This window comes from Geotrypetes seraphini, chromosome 3 (genome assembly GCF_902459505.1).
Source record: "Geotrypetes seraphini chromosome 3, aGeoSer1.1, whole genome shotgun sequence".
NCBI classification, from domain to species: Eukaryota; Metazoa; Chordata; class Amphibia; order Gymnophiona; family Dermophiidae; genus Geotrypetes; species Geotrypetes seraphini.
Window position 1 is genome coordinate 283563065 of NC_047086.1, and position 24011 is coordinate 283587075.

General features: G+C 42.9%; 1 protein-coding gene across 5 annotated transcripts in view; it reads right to left on the bottom strand.

Moving 5' to 3' along the window:
- Nucleotides 1–24011, bottom strand: part of TTC13 (tetratricopeptide repeat domain 13) — a 290777-nt gene that overhangs the window by 146872 nt on the left and 119894 nt on the right. For all 5 annotated transcript variants that reach the window (XR_004538644.1, XM_033935670.1, XM_033935673.1 and 2 more), the window contains one exon: nt 5610–5784. Coding sequence is in view for 4 of the 5 variants with exons in the window: in XM_033935670.1 (XP_033791561.1) it covers nt 5610–5784 (175 nt within the window). In the remaining variant the exon portion in view is untranslated. The remainder of the gene's footprint in view (nt 1–5609; nt 5785–24011) is intronic.

Here is a 24011-nt window from a genome sequence, read left to right on the forward strand (position 1 = left end):
ATTTTGTCCTCGATACTTCATTTGATCTACTGGTTAATGTTATAGTTTATAAGAATGAACATGTGATTTCTGTTCTTGTTGCTGAATTCATACTCACTAACTCTAGATTAAAAGTTATACGGTTGTTTATAAGAATGAACAGTTTTTTTCTTTTCACGTGTTTGGTTGGAGGGTGTGTGAATGGTGCGTGAGTTCTCCTATGTCTGGTTGAGGTGGATTGAATTACTGGTATTTAGCTGAAGAAATTATGGTAGTTAACCCCCCCCCCATTCCACACACATTACGGTAATTCTCTTCCATTTTTGTTCCCATTATAAAAAACACTGATAAGTTCCCAGAAAAAAATACATTAAAATAAGAAGTGAAAACAAAGGCCTCTACAGATGAGAACATAACATAAGAATAGCCTAACTGGGTCAGTCCAATGATCCATCATGCCCAGTAGCCCATTCTCATGTTAGCCAATCCAGGTCACTAATACCTGGTCAAAACCCAAAGAATAGCAAACATTCCATGCTACGTATCCAGGGCAAGCAGAAGCTTCCCCCATGTCTTAATAACAGACTATGGACTTTTCCTCCAGAAATTTGTCCAAACCTTTTTAAAACCAGCAACGCTATCTGCTTTTACCATAACTTAAATCTTTCCTTCCAAACAGAGACCTTGCTAGATGTCAAATACAGAAAGAACAAGGTAACTTCACAAGGACTTAGCTGTGCAGGAAATGTGAATCTCCTCATACACCCACCATATACCGTACCTAGTGCAAAAATGTGCAAAGGTCTGGTTTTTTCTTTCGATCACTACATAGCCTAATGCCACACAAATATATTCTGAAGGTCAATGCTAAGGTTAACAAAGTTTCCTTCCTTGGACCACAAGGAGATACTGACAAACCACTAGAAGAGATCCCAAAACAACTACGCAGGCACAACACCACTCAGTGTGTGAACCAGTTCAGTGGAGTGGACTATGGTAACTGTGGGGTGGAAATGGACCCGGCGAATTTCCCAGAACATCTCTTCTTCTCAACACATTGACACGCTGGTGGGTTTATTTTTTAGCTTTTTCACCCCCTTCGGTCTGCCTGTCCCCCCTTGAAGTCCTGTCCCCCCTTGAAGGTTCATCCTGTCCCCCCTTGAAGGTCTGCCTGTCTCCCCTTGAAGGTCTGCCTGTCCCCCCTTGAAGGTTCGTCCTGTCCCCCCTTGAAGGTTCGTCCTGTCCCCTCTTGAAGTCTTGTCTGTCCCCCCTTGAAGGTTCGTCCTGTCCCCCCTTGAAGGTCTGCCTGTCCCCCCTTGAAGTCCTGTCCCCCCTTGAAGGTCTGCCTGTCCCCCCTTGAAGTCCTATCCCCCCTTGAAGGTTCGTCCTGTCCCCCCTTGAAGGTCTGCCTGTCCCCCCTTGAAGTTCTGTCCCCCCTTGAAGGTCTGCCTGTCCCCCCTTGAAGTCCTGTCCCCCCTTGAAGGTTCGTCCTGTCCCCCCTTGAAGGTTCGTCCTGTCCCCCCTTGAAGGTCTGCCTGTCCCCCCTTGAAGGTTCGTCCTGTCCCCCCTTGAAGGTCTGCCTGTCCCCCCTTGAAGGTCTGCCTGTCCCCCCTTGAAGGTCTGCCTGTCCCCCCTTGAAGGTTCGTCCTGTCTCCCCTTGAAGGTCTGCCTGTCCCCCCTTGAAGGTTCGTCCTGTCCCCGCTTGAAGGTCTGCCTGTCCCCCATTGAAGTCCTGTCCCCCCTTGAAGTCCTGTCCCCCCTTGAAGGTTCGTCCTGTCCCCCCTTGAAGTCCTGTCCCCATCCTGAAAGCCTGATGCCCCCCCCCCGACGCCCGATTCATCATCCGGAAGGACCGCTCGCACCCCCAACGCTCACACTCCTGCGCTACGCTGCTTCCTCTTCCGGAGGTCCTGCCCTTTCTCTGATGTCAGAGAAAGAGCGGGACCGCCGGAAGAGGAAGCAGCGCAGCAGGGCTCAGAGAAGGGGCAGGACCACCGGCAGAGGAAGCAGCTGGGCTCACTGGCATCCGGAAACAAGATAGACAGCTTCTCCATGGGGGAGGGGGGGAGGCTGTGGGGCTGCGAGCGGTTCTTCGGGTGGGAATGCGAGCGGTCCTTCCAGATGATGAATCGGGCGTCGGGGGGGGGTGGGAACTATGTAAAAAAAAATTTATATAGCGCGCTCACGAGTATAACGCGCAAGGTTATGCACGGTTTGTAAAATCATGTATAACGCGCACATTATATGCGTGAAAATACGGTAACTTAGTTTGATTTTATTTTTAACTACCCCTGTTGTTTTTTTTTTTGTTCCCTAAAAGTTTTCGTTCTACTTGATTATAGTAGTTCTTGCCCTTTTACCTTTTGTTCACGTTTGTCTTTGTTTTAGATGTTTTTAAAATTTGTTATTTTTAATAATGATGTTTTGTCATCTTAAATATGTATTTTAGTCAAAGTATGTTTTTATGACTTTGTACACCGCCTAGAAGGTTGATTGGGCGGTATAAGAAATTTTAAATAAACGATGTTTCAAACGCTGCAGAATTTTTGCACGTTTTACAGGGGAAGAAATTCTACACACATTCCAGGAAATGATTCTGAATGTCTTACCACTCATAACACACCAGCAAAAAATGCAAACAGAATCGCAATCCAATCCTCCCCAGGCACCCAGCCCTCGCCCAGAGAAAATGCTATAACACCCATAATCGTAGCAACAGATAAACTGAGACACTGGAGCTTAATATCCATATACCCATCCCTCCCAGACCCCGTACACCCTACCCCTACAAACCTCAACAACCCCTGCCACACCAAACCCCCCTTCCCCACCAAGAAATTGCATGGCCATCCTGTCACCAAAACAGCAACAGGAGAGCAGAGCACGATACTGATGCCTTCAGTATCTTCCCCTCTAAGAAATGTAAAGACTCATAAGGAGATAACAGTAAATAGTGCTCAATGAACAAAGAACCACCAAAACCTGCAACAGGAGCAATAAAGTTAGCAGTCAAGTAGGCCCCTAATAGAGGCCTCCAGGCAATTAAGAAAATCTTCTGCCAGCTGCGCTGAGTCGAAAACATGCCATTTTCCATCTTGTTGAATTTTCAATATGGCTGGGTAGATTAACATGAACCGACATTTCTGCTCCACCAACTTAGCACAAATGGGATGAAAAACCCACCTCTTGTCCATTAAAGCTGCAGAATAATCCTGTCAAATCCTCACCAGTTGAATTTCATAAAGCAGGGAATCTCGCTTTTGTCGGTAAGGCTGAAGTATTTCAACTTTGTGGTGGTAGTGTGCAATTTACCTATAACCACCCGGGGACATTGATCTTTCCCTGATCGAGTTCCCACTTGATGCACCCATTCAAATCTAGCTGGGCCCAAGGTCAATGGCATAGGGAGTTCACTCGCCAACCAGGATTCTAGCACAGAGAGCAAAACAGTCAGCAATTATTTTCCGGTAGCCCATAAATCTTAAATTCCCACGATGCTACCGATTTTCCAGGTCTTCTAGTTTTTCATGATATTGGCATAGTTGAGTTTGCAGCGATCCCACATCCGTCACCATCGCTGTAGTTTCATCTTCCACCATGGACAATCGGGTCTCCAAGGCAGTGGCGTGGGTTGAATTGTCGAGGAGCAACTCCAATTTAGTCAACTGAGATGAAATTTGTTCCATGTGGAGTCCCAGTGCCTGTAGAATCACTTGGGTAAGCTCCGACATCAGCTCGAGGGTAAGTAGTGTGCTCGCACCACGAGAGGCATCCGCCATTGCATCTTTCCCGGGCTTCCCTTTCTCTCAGTCTTTTTTCATTGTTCTCGTTGACATTACTGGCTGGGACTTCACCAAAAGCTCATCCATGTACCAGTGTACACTGCAGAGAAAAATGGCAGGGAGGTGATCTAAGAAAAATCTCCAAAAGATTGTTTAAGAGGGTAAAGGCTCCAGATCCGGCTCAAGTAGCTGCTCACCAGCTCACAGCATCACGTGATCTTCCCTCCTATTGGTTTTAAAAGTATTTCCTTGTAACTTCATCGAGTATCCCTTAGTCTTTGTAATTTTCGATGAAGTAAAAAAAATAAAAAAAATAAATTACCCACTTGTACCCATTCTACACCACTCAGGATTTTGTAGACTTCAATCATATCTACCCTCAACCATCTCTTTTCCAAGCTGAAGAGCCCTAAGCTTTTCAGTCTTTCCTCATAGGAAAGAAGTTTCATCCCCTTTATCATCTTGGTTGCTCTTCTTTGAACCTTTTCTAGTTCCATGAAAAGGTGACTAGAATCGACCTCAAAGTGAGATCACACCATGGAGTGATATAGAGGTAAAGCAATCTTAGTCTTGTTCACCATTTTTCTGGTAGCTATAACCACAGCCAGAAAAAACTGTGAGTACTAGTGCACTATGCGCCATATATGCAGTTTTACCACACTTTCATGCTCATTTTTTAATTATTATTATTAGCATTTCAAACAATTCACAAAACAAAATGCTTGTTATATACTCTGCACTCATCTTAAGTTCCTAGAGTCATTTTTGATGGAGTAAAAAAAAAAATCGATCCACTTGTACCCGTTCTACTCAACTCAGGATTTTGTAGACTTCAATCATATCTCCCTTCAGACATCTCTTTTCCAAGCTGAAGAGCCCTAACCATTTTAGTTTTCCTCATACAAGAGGAGTTCCATCCCCTTTATCATCTTGGTTGTTCTTCTTTGAACCTTTTCTAGTGCCACTATATCTTTCTTCAAGAAGCCTTCTATTGCACTTATCAGTTTTTATTTTTTTTATTACCACATAATAAATATATTTATGTCACACCGATTTAAATAACATATTACCAAACCACACACTCTGTGAACAAATCACACTACCCAACTTCTTTCTTTAAAAAATAGCTCAACGGGAATACCCCATTGGACCAGAAAACCTAGACTGGAACAAAGCCTTTTCTTTTTCAGTTCCTTTCAAAACCACATTGTCCCGTTCTTAAAATTATTACATGTTCTCTTGCTGTATTGCAAATTGTTACCACAGTCTCATATTGCTCAACCACAATGATTATAGTTTGTGCTTTCTGGTATCACCATTGGACTCTACAATCATGTTGTTCAGTAGGCCGATGATAAGAGTGAGGTGGGAAGGGAGACAACTATTTTTATATTAACTCTCAAATAACCAGAAATTACAGTTATCCGGCATAAAACCAGTCCCCATGGGTGCCGGACAACAGATTCTACTGTATGCTTAACTAGATACAGGGCAGGAAATTTTTATAACATCTATTTTTGGTGAATAAACCCTAATTTAAAATGATCACATGCAAGTTGGTGAATTAAAAGGTTTTTTTTCCTATTCTCAGAGGAGGATTATGGAAATCATCTTGCTACAGCAGCAAAGAAGCCACGAAACACAAGATGAAAATATGCAATGAAAATGTAAATATACTTATTCACCCAGCCAACTACTTGGTTCTTTAAGTGCAAGAATAAGGATGAAATTGCAAAAAAAATTACACCATTAAGTTGGATCTATATCAATATGCCATTAGCAGAAAAGTAACTTTGTTTTTACTTAAAATGATATGTAAATTTTTTAAACTAAGAAACTGTTACTTACCTCTGAGATATTTTACTTTCAAATATTCTGGGCTTGCTTTCTGGCCTGGAAGTGGATCATTTAACATTACTTTTGTCTGTGCTTTTATTCCTTCATAAAACTGCCCCATTGACACGTGACCAAGTCCTTTCATGTACTGGCATGCTTCATTGTATGGCTCTAACTGAAGACATCTCTAAAACAAAGCATGGAAGACAAAATAAACCCAGAAATTCAAAAGACACCTCTACAATCACCATGCTGTAATGCAAATGCATGAGGGTAATTTTACAATAGAATGCCGACAAAAATTTTAAACAAAGTGCCCCCCTCTCCTCCAAAGGCAACATAGGTGCCAATCTGTCATCATAAACCAGATTTCTACAATAATCCTCAACAGCACATACATGCTCTTGTACTGATTTATATCTGATCTGATACTGGTGACATTTATGTACAGTATCCATGTATTCAAACATTTTATAAAGTGTACATGTACTTTGGAACTCCACCCCTTTTTCTGCCCAAAGTATGCCCATTGGAACACCTACATGCAGTCTACTTAGAAGTAATTCATAGAGTGTCCCCTAATTTTTGTAGTTTTTTGAAAGACTAATAGTATATAACAAATTTGTGTTTATCAACTCTTATTTCTTCTCTCAGCAATCTCATAGGGGTGTTGCTCCATCCATTTTGCCGTCACCTTTTTAACCTGTTTGGCCACATTAAGATCATCACATACTATCACACCCTAGTCCTGCTCTTCTTCCATGCACAAAAGTTCTTCACCTCTAAACTGTACTATTCCCTTGGGATTTTGCAGCCCATAGCATCCGGTAACTATGATTTGGATTACTCTTTCCAATGTGCATCACTTTGTACTAATCAATTGGGAGAAGATCCAGAGGTGACAGATCTAATTCCATTAAGAGAGGCCATATATTATTTAGGTCAGGGAATGTGAATGCAACCTTTATACATTGGGAAAAGGAAGGAACAAGGGTCATTTCATAAATAATGCATACTTTTTTAATTTTTATTTTATTTAGCCGTATTTGTGTAGTTTTTCAATGACGAGTGGAGAGCTCCATCATCCCCATGGCCAAATATTTCGATTAACTCAAGACAAACAAATGATGATTTTTGCTTATGATCATGAAGGCATCATCATCACAGACAAAGTTCCATGTGTGTCACAGCAGTATATTATCGTGAGTTTTTGCAAAACATGTGCAGAAAAATGCACAAAACCCGACCTCAGTTGCTCTTGGCTGGGCCACTCATTCTTCACAACAATGCTCGCCCACACATAGGGAATGTCGGCATTGAAAAACTACATGAATACGGCTGGGAGGTTTTACCTCATGCTCCCTACAGTCCAGACATGAGTCCACCAGACTTTGACCTTTTTCCAATGTTGAAACAACCTATGCGTGGACATCGTTTTGCATTTCTGGAAGAGCTTTCTTCCGCCGGTACCTGAGCCATTCGGCAACTGAACAAAAATGGTGTCTTGGATGGAATAATGAAGCTTCCCAGATGTTGGGTCTCGGTCATTGCAAAGCAGGTAGGCTATATTGAAGAATTGCAAAGAAATACTTGAAAATAACCAAACATGTAAATAAAAAAAAAAATAATTTGCATTATTTATGAAATGACCCTCGCATATGGCGATTAGAACAGATCTTGAAAGAATATGGGACCTTGCAAGAGTACGATGATATCCAAAGGAGGGTGAGAGCTAGATGGGGAAATGGATTTGCAAACTGTCCTGTCAACTTAAACATTATTGGACCACCTTAGACTAGGAACAACTGGGTAAACATATGGGAAAGCATGTGCGCACTTTTTGGGGAGCAGATACTTAAGAATAAATCAGTGTTTCTAGACTATATAAATAGCTCCTTAGACCGTCACCAGGCAAAGATATGAGTTCTTGCCGTAGGAAGTGGAAAAGTATCTGCACTTGTCTTTACAGGTATGGGATGTGAAAGTCAACTTATGGGACCCAGTAGAGTTGACCCGCAGTGCTAATTTGCAAAGTGTTACTATAGAGTATTATACCGGGTTTATCTCTCCAAGAAATAACTACTATTGTGGGGGGCAGGCCAGTGAGCAATGTTTGAAAATGTGGAGAGGCAGAAGGGATGCTGGGACATATGTTCTGGTTGTGTGACAAAATTCAAAGCTATTGGAAGGACTTAATATACATGGTCAAGTCACATTATTATGACCACTGCCTACTTCTGAGGTCAAAGATGCACAGCCAATGAACAAATGCATGTGTCGTGCGTAGACTTCAAGGGTATATGTCAGAAGTCAGCAAGTTGCCAATATAGCAACCATGCCTGTCATGGGGAAAAAAAACGGATTTTGTTATCGAGAGGTCAGGAAAGCAAAGAGAGAATATGAGGAAAGACTGGCAGGAGAAGCAAGAAACTTCAAACCCTTCTTCAGGTATGTGAAAGGGAGACAACCAGCCAGAGAGGAAGTGGGACCACTGGATGACGGAGACAGGAAAGGAGCGATACAGGCGGAAAAAGAGATAGCTGACAGGTTAAACAAATTCTTCTCGTCAGTCTTCACCAGAGAGGACACAACCAATATTCCGGAACCCGAGGAGATTATAAACGGAGAACAAGATGAAAGGTTGGTAAAACTAGAGGTGAGCAAAGAGGATGTCCTCAGACAGATAGACAGACTAAAGAGCGACAAATCACCAGGCCCGGACGGCATCCAACCAAGGGTACTAAAAGAACTGAGAAACGAAATAGCAGAGACACTTCGCCAAATATGTAACCTCTCCCTAAAAACAGGGGAGATCCCAGAGGACTGGAAAATAGCAAATGTCACGCCCATCTTTAAGAAGGGATCAAGGGGTAACCCGGGAAACTACAGGCCTGTGAGCTTGACCTCGGTTCCAGGGAAGATGATGGAAGCAATGGTAAAGGACACAATATGCGAATACATAGAAAACCATGGACAACTGAAGGCGAGCCAACATGGCTTCTGCAAGGGAAGGTCATGCCTCACGAACTTGCTGTACTTCTTTGAGGGAATAAACAGCCAGATGGATAAGGGGGAATCCATAGACATCATTTACCTTGACTTCCAAAAAGCCTTCGACAAGGTACCTCATGAACGGCTACTTAAAAAGCTGTGGTACCACGGGGTGCAAGGGGATATCTACCGATGGATCAAACACTGGTTGGCTGGCAGGAAGCAGAGGGTTGGAGTAAAAGGCCAATACTCTGACTGGCAATGGGTCACGAGCGGAGTTCCACAGGGGTCAGTGCTGGGACCTCTACTGTTCAACATATTTATTAATGATCTGGAGGCAGGGACAAAATGTGAGGTTATCAAATTTGCTGATGACACCAAACTCTGCAGCAGGGTTAGAAACACGGAAGACTGTGAAGACCTGCAAAGGGACCTAACGAAACTGGAAGACTGGGCAAAAAAGTGGCAAATGAGTTTTAACGTAGAAAAATGCAAGGTCATGCATGTAGGGAAAAAGAACCCGATGTTCAGCTACAAAATGGGGGGAACACTGCTAGGGGTGAGTAACCTTGAAAGGGACCTGGGGGTGATGGTCGACACATCACTGAAACCATCGGCGCAATGTGCGACAGCCTCAAAGAAAGCAAACAGAATGCTGGGCATCATCAAAAAAGGTATTACAACCAGGACGAAGGAAGTCATCATGCCGCTGTATCGCGCAATGGTGCGCCCGCACCTGGAGTACTGTGTTCAATACTGGTCACCTTACCTCAAGAAGGACATGGCGATACTCGAGGGAGTGCAGAGGAGGGCGACTAAACTAATAAACGGTATGGAAAATTTTTCATACGCTGACAGGTTAAAAATGCTGGGGCTGTTCTCCCTGGAGAAGAGGAGACTTAGAGGGGACATGATAGAAACCTTCAAAATCCTTAAGGGCATAGAGAAAGTGAATAAGGACAGATTTTTCAAACTGTGGGGAGCCACAAGCACTAGGGGTCACTCAGAGAAACTGAAAGGGGACAGGTTTAAAACAAATGCTAGGAAGTTCTTTTTTACCCAGAGGGTGGTGGACACATGGAACGCGCTTCCAGAGAATGTGATAGGCCAGAACTCTGTACAGGGGTTCAAGGAGGGTTTGGATAGGTTCCTGGAGGATAAGGAGATAGAGGGGTACAGATATAACTAGAGGTAGTTTATAGAAATAGGCAGAAACCACTTCACAGGTCACGGACCTGATGGGCCGCCGCGGGAGCGGACCGCTGGGCGAGATGGACCTCGGTCTGACCCAGTGGAGGCAACTTCTTATGTTCTTATCAGACAGACATCGAAAAAGGCATGATCATCGGCTACCAGGCCAAGGGCAGCAGCATTTAGGAAATGGCAGAGTTTGTGAACTGTTCACGGGCTGCTGTGGTTAAAGTGTACTGTGAATTGACAAATGGAATGTTTTTGATGACCTGACATGGTTACTGTGGGGCAGCACGAGCCATCAATGCGAGAGGTGAATGTCTGCTGCACATGTTGGTGGGAGCTGATCAGCATACAACCATGGAGAAACTCACCATCCTAATGAACTGGGGGCCTCTAGAGGTGCGTCCAATAAGATTGTGCAGTGAACACTGTTGCAAATGGGGCCTTGGAGCAGACGGCTGGTGACTGCACCCATGCTTACAAGGGTTCACCGCATAAAATGGCTGCAATTTGCAAAGGAGTGCCAACATTGGACTTGCATGAACTGGCAGAGGGTTGCCTTCTCCGATGAGTCACCCTTTGAGCTCCATTGAATGGATGGACATTGGTGTGTCAGGTGTGAAACTGCTGAGAACAAACACCCAGCAGCCATTGTTGGATGTACACAAGCTGGTCGCAGCAGGGTTATGGTCTGGGGATTTTCTTGGTATGATCTTGGTCCCTTAATATCTCTAGAAGGCACTCTCAACCAATATTAATTTCTCTCCATTCTTGTCAACCAAGTACATCAAGTACAACCGTTCATGCAGGGTTGAGGGATTTAGATTCATTAGGAACTGGGCTACCTTCTGCGAAAAGGGGAGCCTATTCTGAAAGGATGGACTCCATCTTAATCTGAATGGAACCAGACTGCAGACGCTAACATTTAAAAAAGAGATAGAGCAGCTTTGAGACTAAGATGAGGGGGAAAGCAGACAATTGCCCAGGAGCAGATGGTTCAGTGTGGAGTATCCTTGAAGGATACTGTTGAATCAGAACATTTAGGGAGTCACAATAGAGAGGTTTCAAAAACGGTGAAAGAAAACCAAGAGTGCTTAAGAGGAAAGCAGAGGAAAGATAACAAGTTATTCCTGTCATCTTCTCAGCAGCCTGGATACAAGGAAGAAACACAATTTGAAGTGTTTATATACAAATGCTAGAAGTCTAAAAAATAAAGTAGGAGAGTTAAGAGTATATAGCACTGAATGATGAGGTAGATATAATAGGCATCTCAGAGACTTGGTAGGAGGAGGACAATCAATGGGACAGTTACCTGGGTACAAATTATATCACAAGGATAGAGTATATCAAATTGGAGGGAGAGGGGGGTTGTGCTATATGTTAAAGAGAGAATTGAATCAAACAAAATAAACATTCTGCACGACACAGATAGCAATGTAGAATCCATATGGATAGAAATTACACGTGTGAAGGGAAGGAATATAAAGGTAGGGTTATACTACCATTTCCTGGGACAGAATGAGCAGACAGACGAAGAAATGTTTTCAGAGATTAGGAAAGCTGGCAAATTGAGCAACAGTATAATAATGGGCATTTTCAACTACAAAATTCACAGGAGAGAGTACATTTAATCACAAAAATCCATTATACATACTCTATAATCACTAATATATAGAAGCCCCCCTGCATTCACACAACCACAGCCTACTCAATGCATAAAGGGGAAGAGTAAAGAGAAAGGCCAATCGCACACACAATCATTCAAAAAACAGGAAATCAAACTAAACTAAACTAAACCTTAGGTTTGTATACCGCGCCCTCTTCACAAGCGTAGAGCTCGGCACGGTTTACAGGGTTAAGTTGAAAAGGAGCTACAATGAAGGGTTATAGGAAAGGAGCTAGGAAGATAAAGAGGGACAGGATACCAAAGAGCGGGAGGTGTTAGATTTTTGAAAAGAGCTAAGTTTTCAGGTGTTTGCGGAAGGATTGGAGAGAGCTTGAAATTCTGAGCGGGGATGTGAGGTTGTTCCAGAGTTCTGTGGTTCTAAAGGGGAGGGATGTTCCTAGTTTTCCTACGCGGGATATACCTTTTGCAGAGGGGAATGATAGTTTCAGTTTTTGGGAGGATCTAGTGGAATTAGGGTTAGTGGAGTTCCAGAAGAGTGGGATAACGGGAGAGAGGATGCCATGTAGGATCTTGAAAGCTAAACAGGCACATTTAAAGAGGACTCTGGAGTGAACTGGGAGCCAATGAAGTTTGGACAGGAGAGGGGAGACGTGGTCGAACTTGCCTTTAGCGAAAATAAGCTTAGCCGCGGCGTTCTGGATTAGCTGAAGTCTATGGAGTTTTTTTTTTAGTTAGGCTTAAATAGATGGAGTTGCAATAATCCAGTCTAGAGAGGATGGTGGATTGAACAAGGACGACGAAGTGAGAATGATGAAAGTACGATCTCATTTTCCTCAGCATATGAAGACTAAAGAAGCATTTTTTTACCAAGAAGTTGAGGTGGTCATTGAAGGAGAGAGTCTATGATGATGCCAAGGACTTTGCTTGAAAACTCAAGCTGAAGAGTGGAGCCGGAAGATAATGGGATGGAGGTGGGTAAATGACCTAATATTGGGCCGAGCCAAAGTAGTTTTGTTTTGGACTCGTTCAATTTCATTTGTACAGAATGTGCCCAGGATTGAAGGTTCATTATACATGCGGATATGTTCTCAGCAAGGTTAGTGAGGTTCGAGTCGGTCTCAAGGAGGATGAGGATATCGTCAGCATAGGTGTAGAGAGTTTCCAGGGGGAGTTTCAAAGAGGACATGTAAATATTGAAAAGGATAGGAGAGAGGGGTGAGCCTTGCGGGACTCCACATATCGGCTTCCAGGGAGGGGATGAGGTACCGTTTATGTTAACGGTGTAGGAGCGTAAGCGTAGGAATTTCGAGAACCAGTCTAGGACTGTGGAACTTATGCTTATTTCAGAGAGTTGGAAGATTAGGATATCATGATGGACGACGTCGAAAGCTGCGGAGAGGTCGAATTGTAGAAGTACAGCGAATTTGTTGCTGTGTAGAGAGTTTCCAGGGGGGCTAGATGAAGGAGTTTCAAAGAGGACATGTAAATATTTAAAAGGATAGGAGAGAGGGGTGAGCCTTGCAGGTCTCCACATATCGGCTTCCAGGGAGGGGATGAGGTACCGTTTATGTTAACGGTGTAGGAGCGTAAGCATAGGAATTTCGAGAACCAGTCTAGGACTGTGGAACTTATGCCTATTTCAGAGAGTTGGAAGATTAGGATATCATGATGAACGACGTCGAAAGCTGCGGAGAGGTCGAATTGTAGAAGTACAGCGAATTTGTTGCGAGAATGAAGTTGTTGTACCTTAGAGATTAGTGAGGCTAATAGGGATTCGGTGCTGAAGTTGGGTCTGAAGCCGAATTGGAATTTCGAGAACCAGTCTAGGACTGTGGAACTTATGCCTATTTCAGAGAGTTGGAAGATTAGGATATCATGATGGACGACGTCGAAAGCTGCGGAGAGGTCGAATTGTAGAAGTACAGTGAATTTGTTGCGAGAATGAAGTTGTTGTACCTTAGAGATTAGTGAGGCTAATAGGGATTCGGTGCTGAAGTTGGGTCTGAAGCCGAATTGGTGGGGTAGGAGAATAGAGAATCTTTCTAGGTAGGAGGAGAGTTGAGTGGATATGATGGATTCTAACATCTTGGTTAAGAGATTGAAAAGAAAAAAAGTGGAGGAAAAAACCTCAGATGAGCTTCATGGGTTCAAAAAAACTCCACTTTCTTAAATCATATTCAATAATCAGTCATTTCTTCTTCCAATCAGGTAATGCAAAGAGTCATTTCAATACTTGCAGGGAAAGATTCAATATACCACAAGGGCACAGTTAGTAATCAGCAGTGCGCAGTCAAAAGCAAAAAATGCCACAAAAACTACAAGCACTTAGCTGTTGTATAGCGCTGCCGTTGCTGCCAGTATTCCCAAAAGCCTGAAACAATCAAAGGCTCAACTTCCTGCTAAACAAATGCCATTAGCACAAGACCCGACAGGGAACTTCCGTGTTTCACTGGAGCTGCGTCAGGGATCTTGTCTCAGCAATAGATAGCTGATATTACCACTCAAAGACAGGAACTGCAAAGACACACTGCACACAGTGTGGTGCCGGTGATTCCAGACACCAGCGATCGTCAGCAAGAACTGTAGAGAACTCCACCCACAATATCAAACAGCCAATCCACTGCCACTCCTGTAAGCCAATCAGAAAAAAGCAGACCACTCCACTCATACGTTCAAGCCAGAAGGCTCCACTGATTGCAGAAGAAAAATCCAACGCGTTCCTTCTGACGTAGGAGATGTTGCAAATCACCCCTCCTGATAGGTTTAGGGCAGTCTTCTAACACACAACATCTGAGAGACCAGAAATCATGCTTCAGCTGGCTACAATGGGCAACCAGAGGTTCATCCATCCATTTGGTAGTTAGGCATGAACGAAGCTCTAATAGATGAGTCTTCAAAGCCAGCGAAGTTTGTCCAATATACAGAAGGCCACAAAGACACTGAATGATGTATATGACACCAACCAATTTATAAGGTAATATTGCTCTTCAAAAGGTAGGAGTACATAGTTTTAGGGTGTACAAACATCCGAGTTTCCATTATGATTTGGCACATTTACCATGCCCTACAAGGACCACCAGCTCTGCCTCCCCCAGTGGCATCAATTCATTAGGGCTCAGCAGGTCACATAGATTAGTGTTTCTCCCAAAGGCAAATAAAAATCTGGTGTCAGCAAAACAGGGATAAACCCGCAAGATATTTAAATGAGAGATAACAATCCTTTGAACCTGCCTAAATTGAATAGTGTATTTGGAAACAAATGGCATGACATCTTCCTGCTGCTGGGCACCACAGTATTGCAATAATTGATCCCTGGGATTGATAAAGGCCCGCTTGGCTGCTTTATTGATCATGGATTTTGGATATCCATGGTCCTCAAATTTTTTACGAAGCTCCTCAGCTCTAGACAGATATTCCTGATTGGTACTACATATCCGGCGATATCACAAAAATTAAGCATAGGGGATACTCGTCTTCATAGAGAAAGGGTGCATACTCAGCAGGGAGTTCCTATCCATTTCTTTTGAAAACACTGTTGTCACCATTTGGACCTCTTCCAGTAGAATCAGCACATCCAAGAAATGGATATGGGTAGAACTGTAGGTGACATCAAACTTCAAAGCAGGATGACAATTATTAATATAGCTCTTGAAGTCTTTCAGCTCATTCAATGACCCAGTCCACACACAGAAGATGTCATCTATAAACCTGGCCAACACTGCATCTTGTGAGCATATACAGAGGAATAGATGAACTTAACCTTGAATGCTGCCATATGTAGATTCGTCATAGTGGGGGGCGAAAGAAGCCCCCATCGCCACCTCTGAGCATTGCTGATAAAAGCATTGCTCAAAAACAGAATAATTTTTTTCCATGGCTATGACACTTAGTTGTATCAAAAAATTCAGTGGGGACTAGGTGAGGGCAGGGACATTCAGCCAGAAAGCTTTGAAGGACCACAAGTGCTTCTGCTTGAGAGATTGAGGTATATAAGGAGGCCACATCAATAGTGACAAGAAACGTCACCTGTGTCCACTGGCCCTCTAGAGCAGATAATCCATGAAGGAATTGAGTAGTGTCTTTCAAAAGGGACTGCACTTTGTCCAAACAGGGTTGCAAAGATAATCAACAAACACACACAATCTTTCCAAAAGAGAGTCACGAGCAGACACAATAGGCCTATCGGGGGGGGGGGGGGGGGGGAGGAGGAGTTAGAAAGGTTTTTATGTATTTTTTGAAGAAGGTAGAAAGCAGACACTCTAAACTAATGAAAAGTTAAAAAATTAAACTCATGCATAGTCAAAAAGCCTGTCTTCCTACCCTCAGAAGCAACATCTAGTACCAGGCTATGAACCCAGTCTGAAGGATCATTTTCCAAAAGATGATAATTATTCACATTCTGAATTTGAGAATTAGCTTCAAAGAGAGAATTCTCCCTGTCTCATACCACAATAGCATCACCCTTATCAGCCCGTCAAACTACAATGGACTTTTCAAAACATAGCCCCCCTCTAGGACAGTGTTCAGCTGTAGATAGATTAGGATTGAACCTGTATGAGGAAGATTCCATAGACTCAACATCTTTAAGAATGGCCAGGCTACCCCAAATATATTGGAGAATGAGTACGTCAATACCAGTTACCTTATACACTCTTACTCCGTCCATGCTAGTGCTGCCCAATTCACGATTCGAATCGATTCTCCGATTCACTTTGGGTGAATCAATTCAAATCAGTTTGTTTTTTTTTTAAGAAAATCGGACTTACCAATTCGTCGGCCCCCTTGTTAGAGACCCGTTCGGGCTTTTCCTCTGCCACTGGAGTCCTTGCTTCTGGTGTAACTTCCGGTTTTGCAAAACTGGAAGTTACATCGAAGCAAGGACTCCGGTGGCAGAGGGAAAGCCCAAACGGGTCTCTGGTGCAGATCGGCGGCAGCAAGGCTCTCTTTTTCCCAGTCGCAAGTATTTCTCTTCTCCTCCCTGGCCAGGCAAAAGCGGTGATAACAAATGCAATTCACTACCCTGCCGCTACTACGGGCGTCTTCTCCTTACTGCACCACTGCTGCTCAGAAAGGGCCCTGAAAGTAGACCCCAGAATGCATCTTTAAACGTTGGTTGGACTTTTCAGTCCTATACCCCTAGCCCCTGAACGGTGAAGGTTTTCAAGTGACTAGTTCTGCTTTTGCTCGCTCACGCACTTACGCTCTCTCCTTTCTGTGTTGCTGCCCCATGTGTGATTGATCCGTGCATTTACAAATCATTGTACTATAACATTGCAAAATCAGCTTCATCTTTCTTCTGGACTTTCCCTGCAGTGGGTCCAGCCTTGGATATTGATTTTAATCAAATGAATTATGGCTAATCGGAGCCAGCCGTAGGCTAAGCAAACTATTCACATAGGTCTCAGCTTGACTCTGCTTTTCACTCATTGCTAACTGTGGCATACTTTGTGGTATGCAGCCTATGCCTGCTAGGTCTGCCCCCAGAGCAGTGCACAGCTCAAGAGCAGACACTACACAAACAGCCCATTTAAACCCCAAACTGACAAGTTGGATGACTTTCTTTCTTTGACCTATAGAGGAAGCGGGAGAGCAGAAGTGCAGGTTTCCCATCCCCCTCACAGTCCTAGATTAGTTCCCAGGAAATCATTTTCACCTGAGGGTTTGGGGCGTGGCTGCAGACTGTTATCCCAAAGAGCTGAGCTGTTAGAGAGGCAGAGGCAGAAGGAGAAGGAGCAGCTAGAGTACGGGCAGCGGCGCTCAGGGTTGAGAGCTCTGATTGGCAGCGAACATGTGGAAAGCATGGATCTGACTGAGGCTGGAGTAGAACAGCCTCTCTACATGCCTGAAGATCCTCAGGACATGGAGCTGGAGCCAGAGCCATATGCTGAGCTACAGAATGGAGCCATGCCCATGGAGGTTTGCTGTTTCAGAGGCAAGTAGTTGAAACTGCCTAAGTGAATAGCTGAAACCTTACTTATCTAAGCTACTTCATAGTTTTCTTTTTGGTAACCCTGAAGGAGGTGGGGTGCTTGGAGGCACCGGTGAGAACTGTGAAAGACTTATTTTGAATTTTAAGTTTTTCTGTTTCCCTGGCAGTGTGGGTTTGCTCCGCGTTTTCTGTGATGGGATAGAGGGCCTATAATTGGCAAAGTTACCACCACGCAGAGCACACTGCCTGGCCAGCACGTCAGCTGCTGGGAGGGCCAGTGCCATAGCACTGGCGCAGGCTGAAGGTATCAGCACAAGAGATTGTTGTTTTTTTTCCTGTGAAGATTTCCAAGTGGGACTATTATTTGGCTGGAGAGCCAGGCGCAGCTTTGGAGAAGGCTTGCATGAGTTGTTTGGAACCGTATGTAACCAACATTCATCCAGAGACTGTTTAATTGTATATTTTGATTGTTTTGGGACTATTCTTAATCACTGAATTCTGACAAGTTTGCGGGTTTTTTTTGAACTGGTTAATATGGAAACAAGCAAGCTGGCTTGATTTATTTTGATTTAAAGAATAAACCCCGTTATTACCTGAAGATTACCTACCTGGTGTGGTGGTGTTTCCTTCTGTGAACCTTTTTTCTTCTTCCTTCCTTGTGCTGCCCGCAGCGGCTCACAAGAGTTCTTCCTTGTCCCAGTGTCCCAGGACCCATTGCCCTGAGGCTGCCAGTGACAACTTAAATCCTTCTAACTTGAGGTTACTGAGTGGAGTCTAGACTTTGCATGGGTGACTGCCTGTTATTTTGAACCAATTTCCTGCACTGGAAATGAATCTGCCCACGGTATTGTGCGTAAGCTTGCTTTGTGCTGCCTTCGCCTCTTAAGAAATATTTCTGGAATACAGTATTCTGTTTTGGGCGGTACATTCTGGATGGGTGCAATGTGAGAGTGAATCCCAGAAGTGCAAAGGTTAATTGTATGGTTATAAGTGAAATGCCTGGTTTTATATGTTGAGATGATGTTACAGGATCTTTAAAAACTGGATGACCTATTCCTTGATGCATCAAAGATTTTTAGACATAGTGCCTGTCAGCCGGTACTCTTCTGGGCCGTGTCATTTTCCCATTTGTTTGTTTGTTTCCTGTTTATTTGAAGTTTTAGCATGGTCATCAACTTAGGGCAGAGCCAATTTTCTTGACTCCTACTGTCTATTATTCAAACAATCATCATGAAGTCTCCTGGAGATCACAAACACTGCAATTACAGCCAGAAACAAAATCTGCTTTATAATTTGTAAAATATAACTTTCTGGCTCTGATAAATCCTGTCAGATTGGCTGGTGCCTTTTGCATATTGAGATTTGAATTTTTTTCTGAAGATAATCAATTAAATATTTAAACCTCGATGGAAAAGCTTGTTTTGTCTCTGTACAGCTAAAATTCTGATAAGAAACCTTGGTAAGGATAAGGGATTCCTCTGGATAAAAAAAAAAATAAAAAAGGTAGATGGAGGGAGAGGGGAGATGGGAGTTGGTGGACTGGAAGAGAGATAGGGAGAAGATAGATGGGAGAAATTAACTTGGTGGAGGGGGAAGATGGATGGTGGAGGGGGGAGATCATGGAGAGGGGAGATGGGGTAAGGATAGAAGAAATAAGAATCTAAAATCAGGAGAGGGAGAGAGATGGTGGACAATGGGATTTAGGGAGGAAAGGAACAGAAAGGAAGAGAAGTTGGACACAAGAGATGGTGGGGGGGATAGAGATACTGGATAGGAGGGTAATTAGAAAGAGAAAGGGAGAGCTGGTGGGGAATGAGGGAGATATGTTGGATGACAGGGTAGTTGAGAAAAGGAAAGATGGTGGATCTGGGTAAGAGACCCTGGCAAGCAAGTTTGTTGCAGAAGAACGTTTGTTGCAGAGCCTGGGACCAACATGACTTGAAAAATGGCCAGACAACAAAAGGTAAAAAAAATAATTTTATTTTCTGTTTTGTGATTATAATGTGTCAGATTTGGAAATTGTATCCTGCCAGAGATAAGCTAGGATTTAACAAAGAGAGGAAAAGTCTTTTTTGTTTGTTTATTTTGTTTACACCACAGCACCAGTGTGGGTAGGAGAGGGCAGAGGCTATAAAATAAACACACCAGGATGTTTGGAAAAAACACCCAATTGTGCAGGAAAATCGAATTGAATCATCGATTCAATAGGCTGAATTGAATTGAAATATTTTTTCCTGAATCGGGCAGCACTAGTCCATGCTGCCAGAGACAGTTATTCTGGATATTATCAGGTGGGTCATAATAATAACATAAGAACTACTGCTGCTGCTGGGTCAGACCAGTGGTCCATCATGCCAGCAGTCCGCTCACGCGGCGGCCCTTAGGTCATAGACCAGTGCCATAACTGAGACTAGCCTTAACTCTGTACATTCTGGTTCAGCAGGAACTTGTCTAACTTTGTCTTGAATCCCTGGAGGGTGTTTTCCCCTATAACAGCCTCTCTGGGTGAAGAAGAACTTCCTTACGTTTGTACGGAATCTATCCCCTCGTTCTCTCTACCTTGGAGAGGATGAACAACCTGTCTTTTTCTACTAAGTCTATTCCCTTCATTATCTTGAATGTTTCGATCATGTCCCCTCTCAGTCTCCTCTTTTCAAGGGAGAAGAGGCGCAGTTTCTCTAATCTCTCACTGTACGGCAACTCCTCCAGACCCTTAACCATTTTAGTCATTCTTCTCTGGACCCTTTCGAGTAGTACTGTGTCCTTCTTCCTATAAGGCGACCAGTGCTGGACACAGTATTCCAGATGAGGGCGTACCATGGCCTTGTACAGTGGCATGATAACCTTCTCTGATATATTCATTATCCCCTTTTTATTCATAAGAACATAAGCAATGCCTCTGCTGGGTAAGACCTGAGGTCCATTGTGCCCAGCAGTCTGCTCATGCGGCGGCCCAACAGGTACAGGACCTGTGCAGTAATCCTCTATCTATACCCCTCTATCCCCTTTTCCAGCAGGAAATTGTCCAATCCTTTCTTGAACCCCAGTACCGTATTCTGCCCTATTACTCCCTCTGGAAGCGCATTCCAGGTGTCCACCACACGTTGGGTAAAGAAGAACTTCCTGGCATTCGTTTTGAATCTGTCCCCTTTCAACTTTTCCAAATGCCCTCTTGTTCTTTTATTTTTCGAAAGTTTGAAGAATCTGTCCCTCTCCATGCCCTTCATGATCTTGTAAGTCTCTACCATATCCCCTCTAAGTCTCCTCTTCTCCAGGGAAAAGAGTCCCAGTTTCTCCAATCTCTCAGCGTATGAAAGGTTTTCCATACCTTTTATCAGACGTGTCGCTCTCCTCTGAACCCTCTTGAAAAACGCCATATCCTTTTTAAGGTACGGCGACCAATATTGGACTCAGTACTCCAGATGCGGACACACCATCGCCCAATACAACAGCAGGATAACTTCTTTCATTCTGGTAATAATACTCTTCTTGATTATACCTAGCATTCTATTCGATCTCTTAGCGGCCGCTGCGCACTGTGCCGTCAGATTCATTGTCATGTCCACCATTACCCCTAAGTCATTCCTAGCATTCTGTTTGCCCTTTTCGCCGCTGCCGCACATTGCACAAATGGCTTCATTGACTTGTTGACCAGTACTCCCAAGTCTCTTTCCTGGAGGATCTCTCCAAGTACTGCATCAGATATCCTGTATTCGTGTATAAGATTTTTGTTATCGACATGCATCACCTTACACTTATCCACGTTAATTCTCATTTACCATGTTGCAGTTCATTTCTCGAGTGTGTTTATGTCACGTTGCAGGTCTTCGCAATCCTCCTGCATCTTCACTACTCTGAATGTAACTTGACCATGTATTTTATGAGAAGGGTGTTTGGGACTGCAATATAATGCACAGTGGGACAACTGGTGTTGGATGTACCAGGAGCTTATGGAAATATGGCTAAAGAGTCCAGACTGTTGTGTTATAGAATGGGTTTAGTAGCTAGAAAGTGTATATTACTGCATTGGATTTCTTAATGAACACCCAAATATTTGGCACTGGCGAGCTGCCTTCCATACCCTAGTGTGTTGGGAGGCTAGAGATGCCAAAGATAATCGCAAGGGAAAAATCAATCTTTTTGAAAGTGTGAGACCTGTACTTGAAAATACTACACCAGAAAGGATGTAGTCTATTGTTAAACGAGTTGTGACTGTGGGGTGGGGGGGGAAGTGAATTGCACAACTAGGTTGGGCTGGTTTCATCAGCAGACCTTAAGGAAGAGGGGTGGGAGGGAGAATGAGATAGGTGTTATATGAAGGGATAGGGTACTGGGGGATTTTTGTTAACAAAGTAATGTGAGAAAATGGAGTAGATTCTGCGCTGTTCACAGAGGAAAATGTTTATGAACAACTTGAAAAACTGAAGGTGGACAAAGCGATTTGACCAGACGGGATCCATCCCAGGATTCTGAGGGAGCTCAGAGAGGTTGTGGCGGGTCCTATTAAAGACTTATTCAACAGGGGGCGCTAGTGAGCATGACAGGGAATGGCTGTGTAGCGTTCATGCTCTCCCGGCCGGTTACTATAAAGAATTATTTGAAGCTCTTCTAACATTGTTTTTGGAGGATTCAAGATAACCTAGTTGCACATTTAACTATGGCTTCCAGTAAGACTGGGAAACGCAAGAGTTCCGAACCCATCTCCCCTTATAAAACACCTACCACTAAGACGGATACGGTGTCTGAGGCCTTGCAGGTGGTAATGGATGAACTCCGTTCCATCCGTGATCTCTTGCAGACTTTGGTGCAAAACACAAGATCTAAAAACTAACTTCGCTTCGCTCACAACAGAGATGGCTGTTTTCCACTCTCGGTTGGATTTAGCGGAACAACGTGGCGAGGTGAATGAAGCTAACATAAAGACACTGCAGCGGCAATTGAAAAAAAATGGCGATTCTGGAGCACGAGCTCGAAGACGCGCAAAATAGATCACAGCGCAACAATTTTAGAATTCTTGGGATCCCTGAGGGAAGAGAGGGAAAAGATGCCATCTCCTTTCTTCAGACATCACTGCCTAAAATGCTGGATCTGGTTTTCAACTGAAATATAGGATGGAAAGGTGCCTAAGTGTCCACGAAATGATACAAAGATCAATAAAAAAGGTGGATCACTCAATTGTTACATATAATGTAAATTCTAAAACAGAGGAGAAAAGACCTCAAAAAACCCCTGGAATATGATCAAACAGACCATAGCCAATTGGGGTTGGTTTTCATCACCGGTCAAAAACCCCTGTATAGTGTTTTTATGTGATTTTAATTCTTTATCTAATGTATACTTTTTTAAAAATTTTTTAAATTTACCACAAAAGTTTATAATTTATCAAAAATTGTTATATCAAAATCTCTCTTCATTTCAATTGAGCATAATGAACCAGCAGCTCTAAGTAAATTTCAAAATAAATCAAATTTATAGCTTATAGATGTCAAGCACTTATCTTAGTGACCCGACGGAGGTCCCATCCGATTCGCTCCAACGGGCTTCTTCGGGGGTAACAATAGAGTTTGGATAGTGCCGGTATGCAATAATTTATCAAATTGCTCACATGTTCTACAGAAGAGAGAGAAAGACCATTATATGAATAATTTATTGGCAAATCAGAACCCATTAAGCATTAATTAATGACTGGTTAAATATATCAATCTATCAAAAATGATATCGATATGTAGTACAGAATGTCAGTCATGCAATGATAGTTAAGGAAAACGTGTGTTTTTTACAAACGCATATAAAATATCTGCAGAACATACTGCATCAGTTGTGATAACACAGCTTTAATAAAAAGCTGGAATAACATAAATAAATGGCTGAGAGTACTGAAAAATCTGTATGTATAACAGAGTTGAATCAAAAAAGAGACTCACCCGTGAGGACGCTAAATGCTCATAGTTAGTTTCATCAATCGCATTACAAAATGGCGCCTGTTTTTAAACAGGACGCCAAGGAAATAGAACCAATGAAATCAATGATAATGTCACAAATATTTACGTGTATGAATCATGTGGATACGACGTAAAACGTCAAGGAGAATAAACCAATGAGATCAAAGAACGATCTCATACTGAAGCGCTACAATATTACACATACTTAATAATGGCGCCTGTTTTTAAACAGGACGCTAAGGAAATAGAACCAATAAAATCAATAATGATGTTTTGAATAATAACGTGCATAAGTCATATGAGTACAACGTAAAACATCAAAAAAAATATAATTAAACCAGTGAGATCGAAGAACGATCTCAAACAAGAGCGCTCCAGTATTAAACATGCTCTAGCAATGTGTGAAAAACTGATAATACAAGTTATATAACAGTCCACAAAATAAAAACATTGAGAAACTGAAATTTTGAAATCAAAAAATTAAAAAAGCAACATATCTTTAATAGGAATGCATCATATAAATGAAGACAGAATGGTATTGGTGTAGAATGTTGAAACAAAATATGTCGTTTATTAAAAAAACGCATGCCATTCTATTTGATTGTTGAGTCCATCAGGTTCAAACGAATGTAATCTTGAAATCCAATGTTGTTCCCTTCTTAATAACAGCTTGTCACGATTACCACCTCTTCTAGATTTAAATATCTGATCTATGACCCAACATTTTAGAT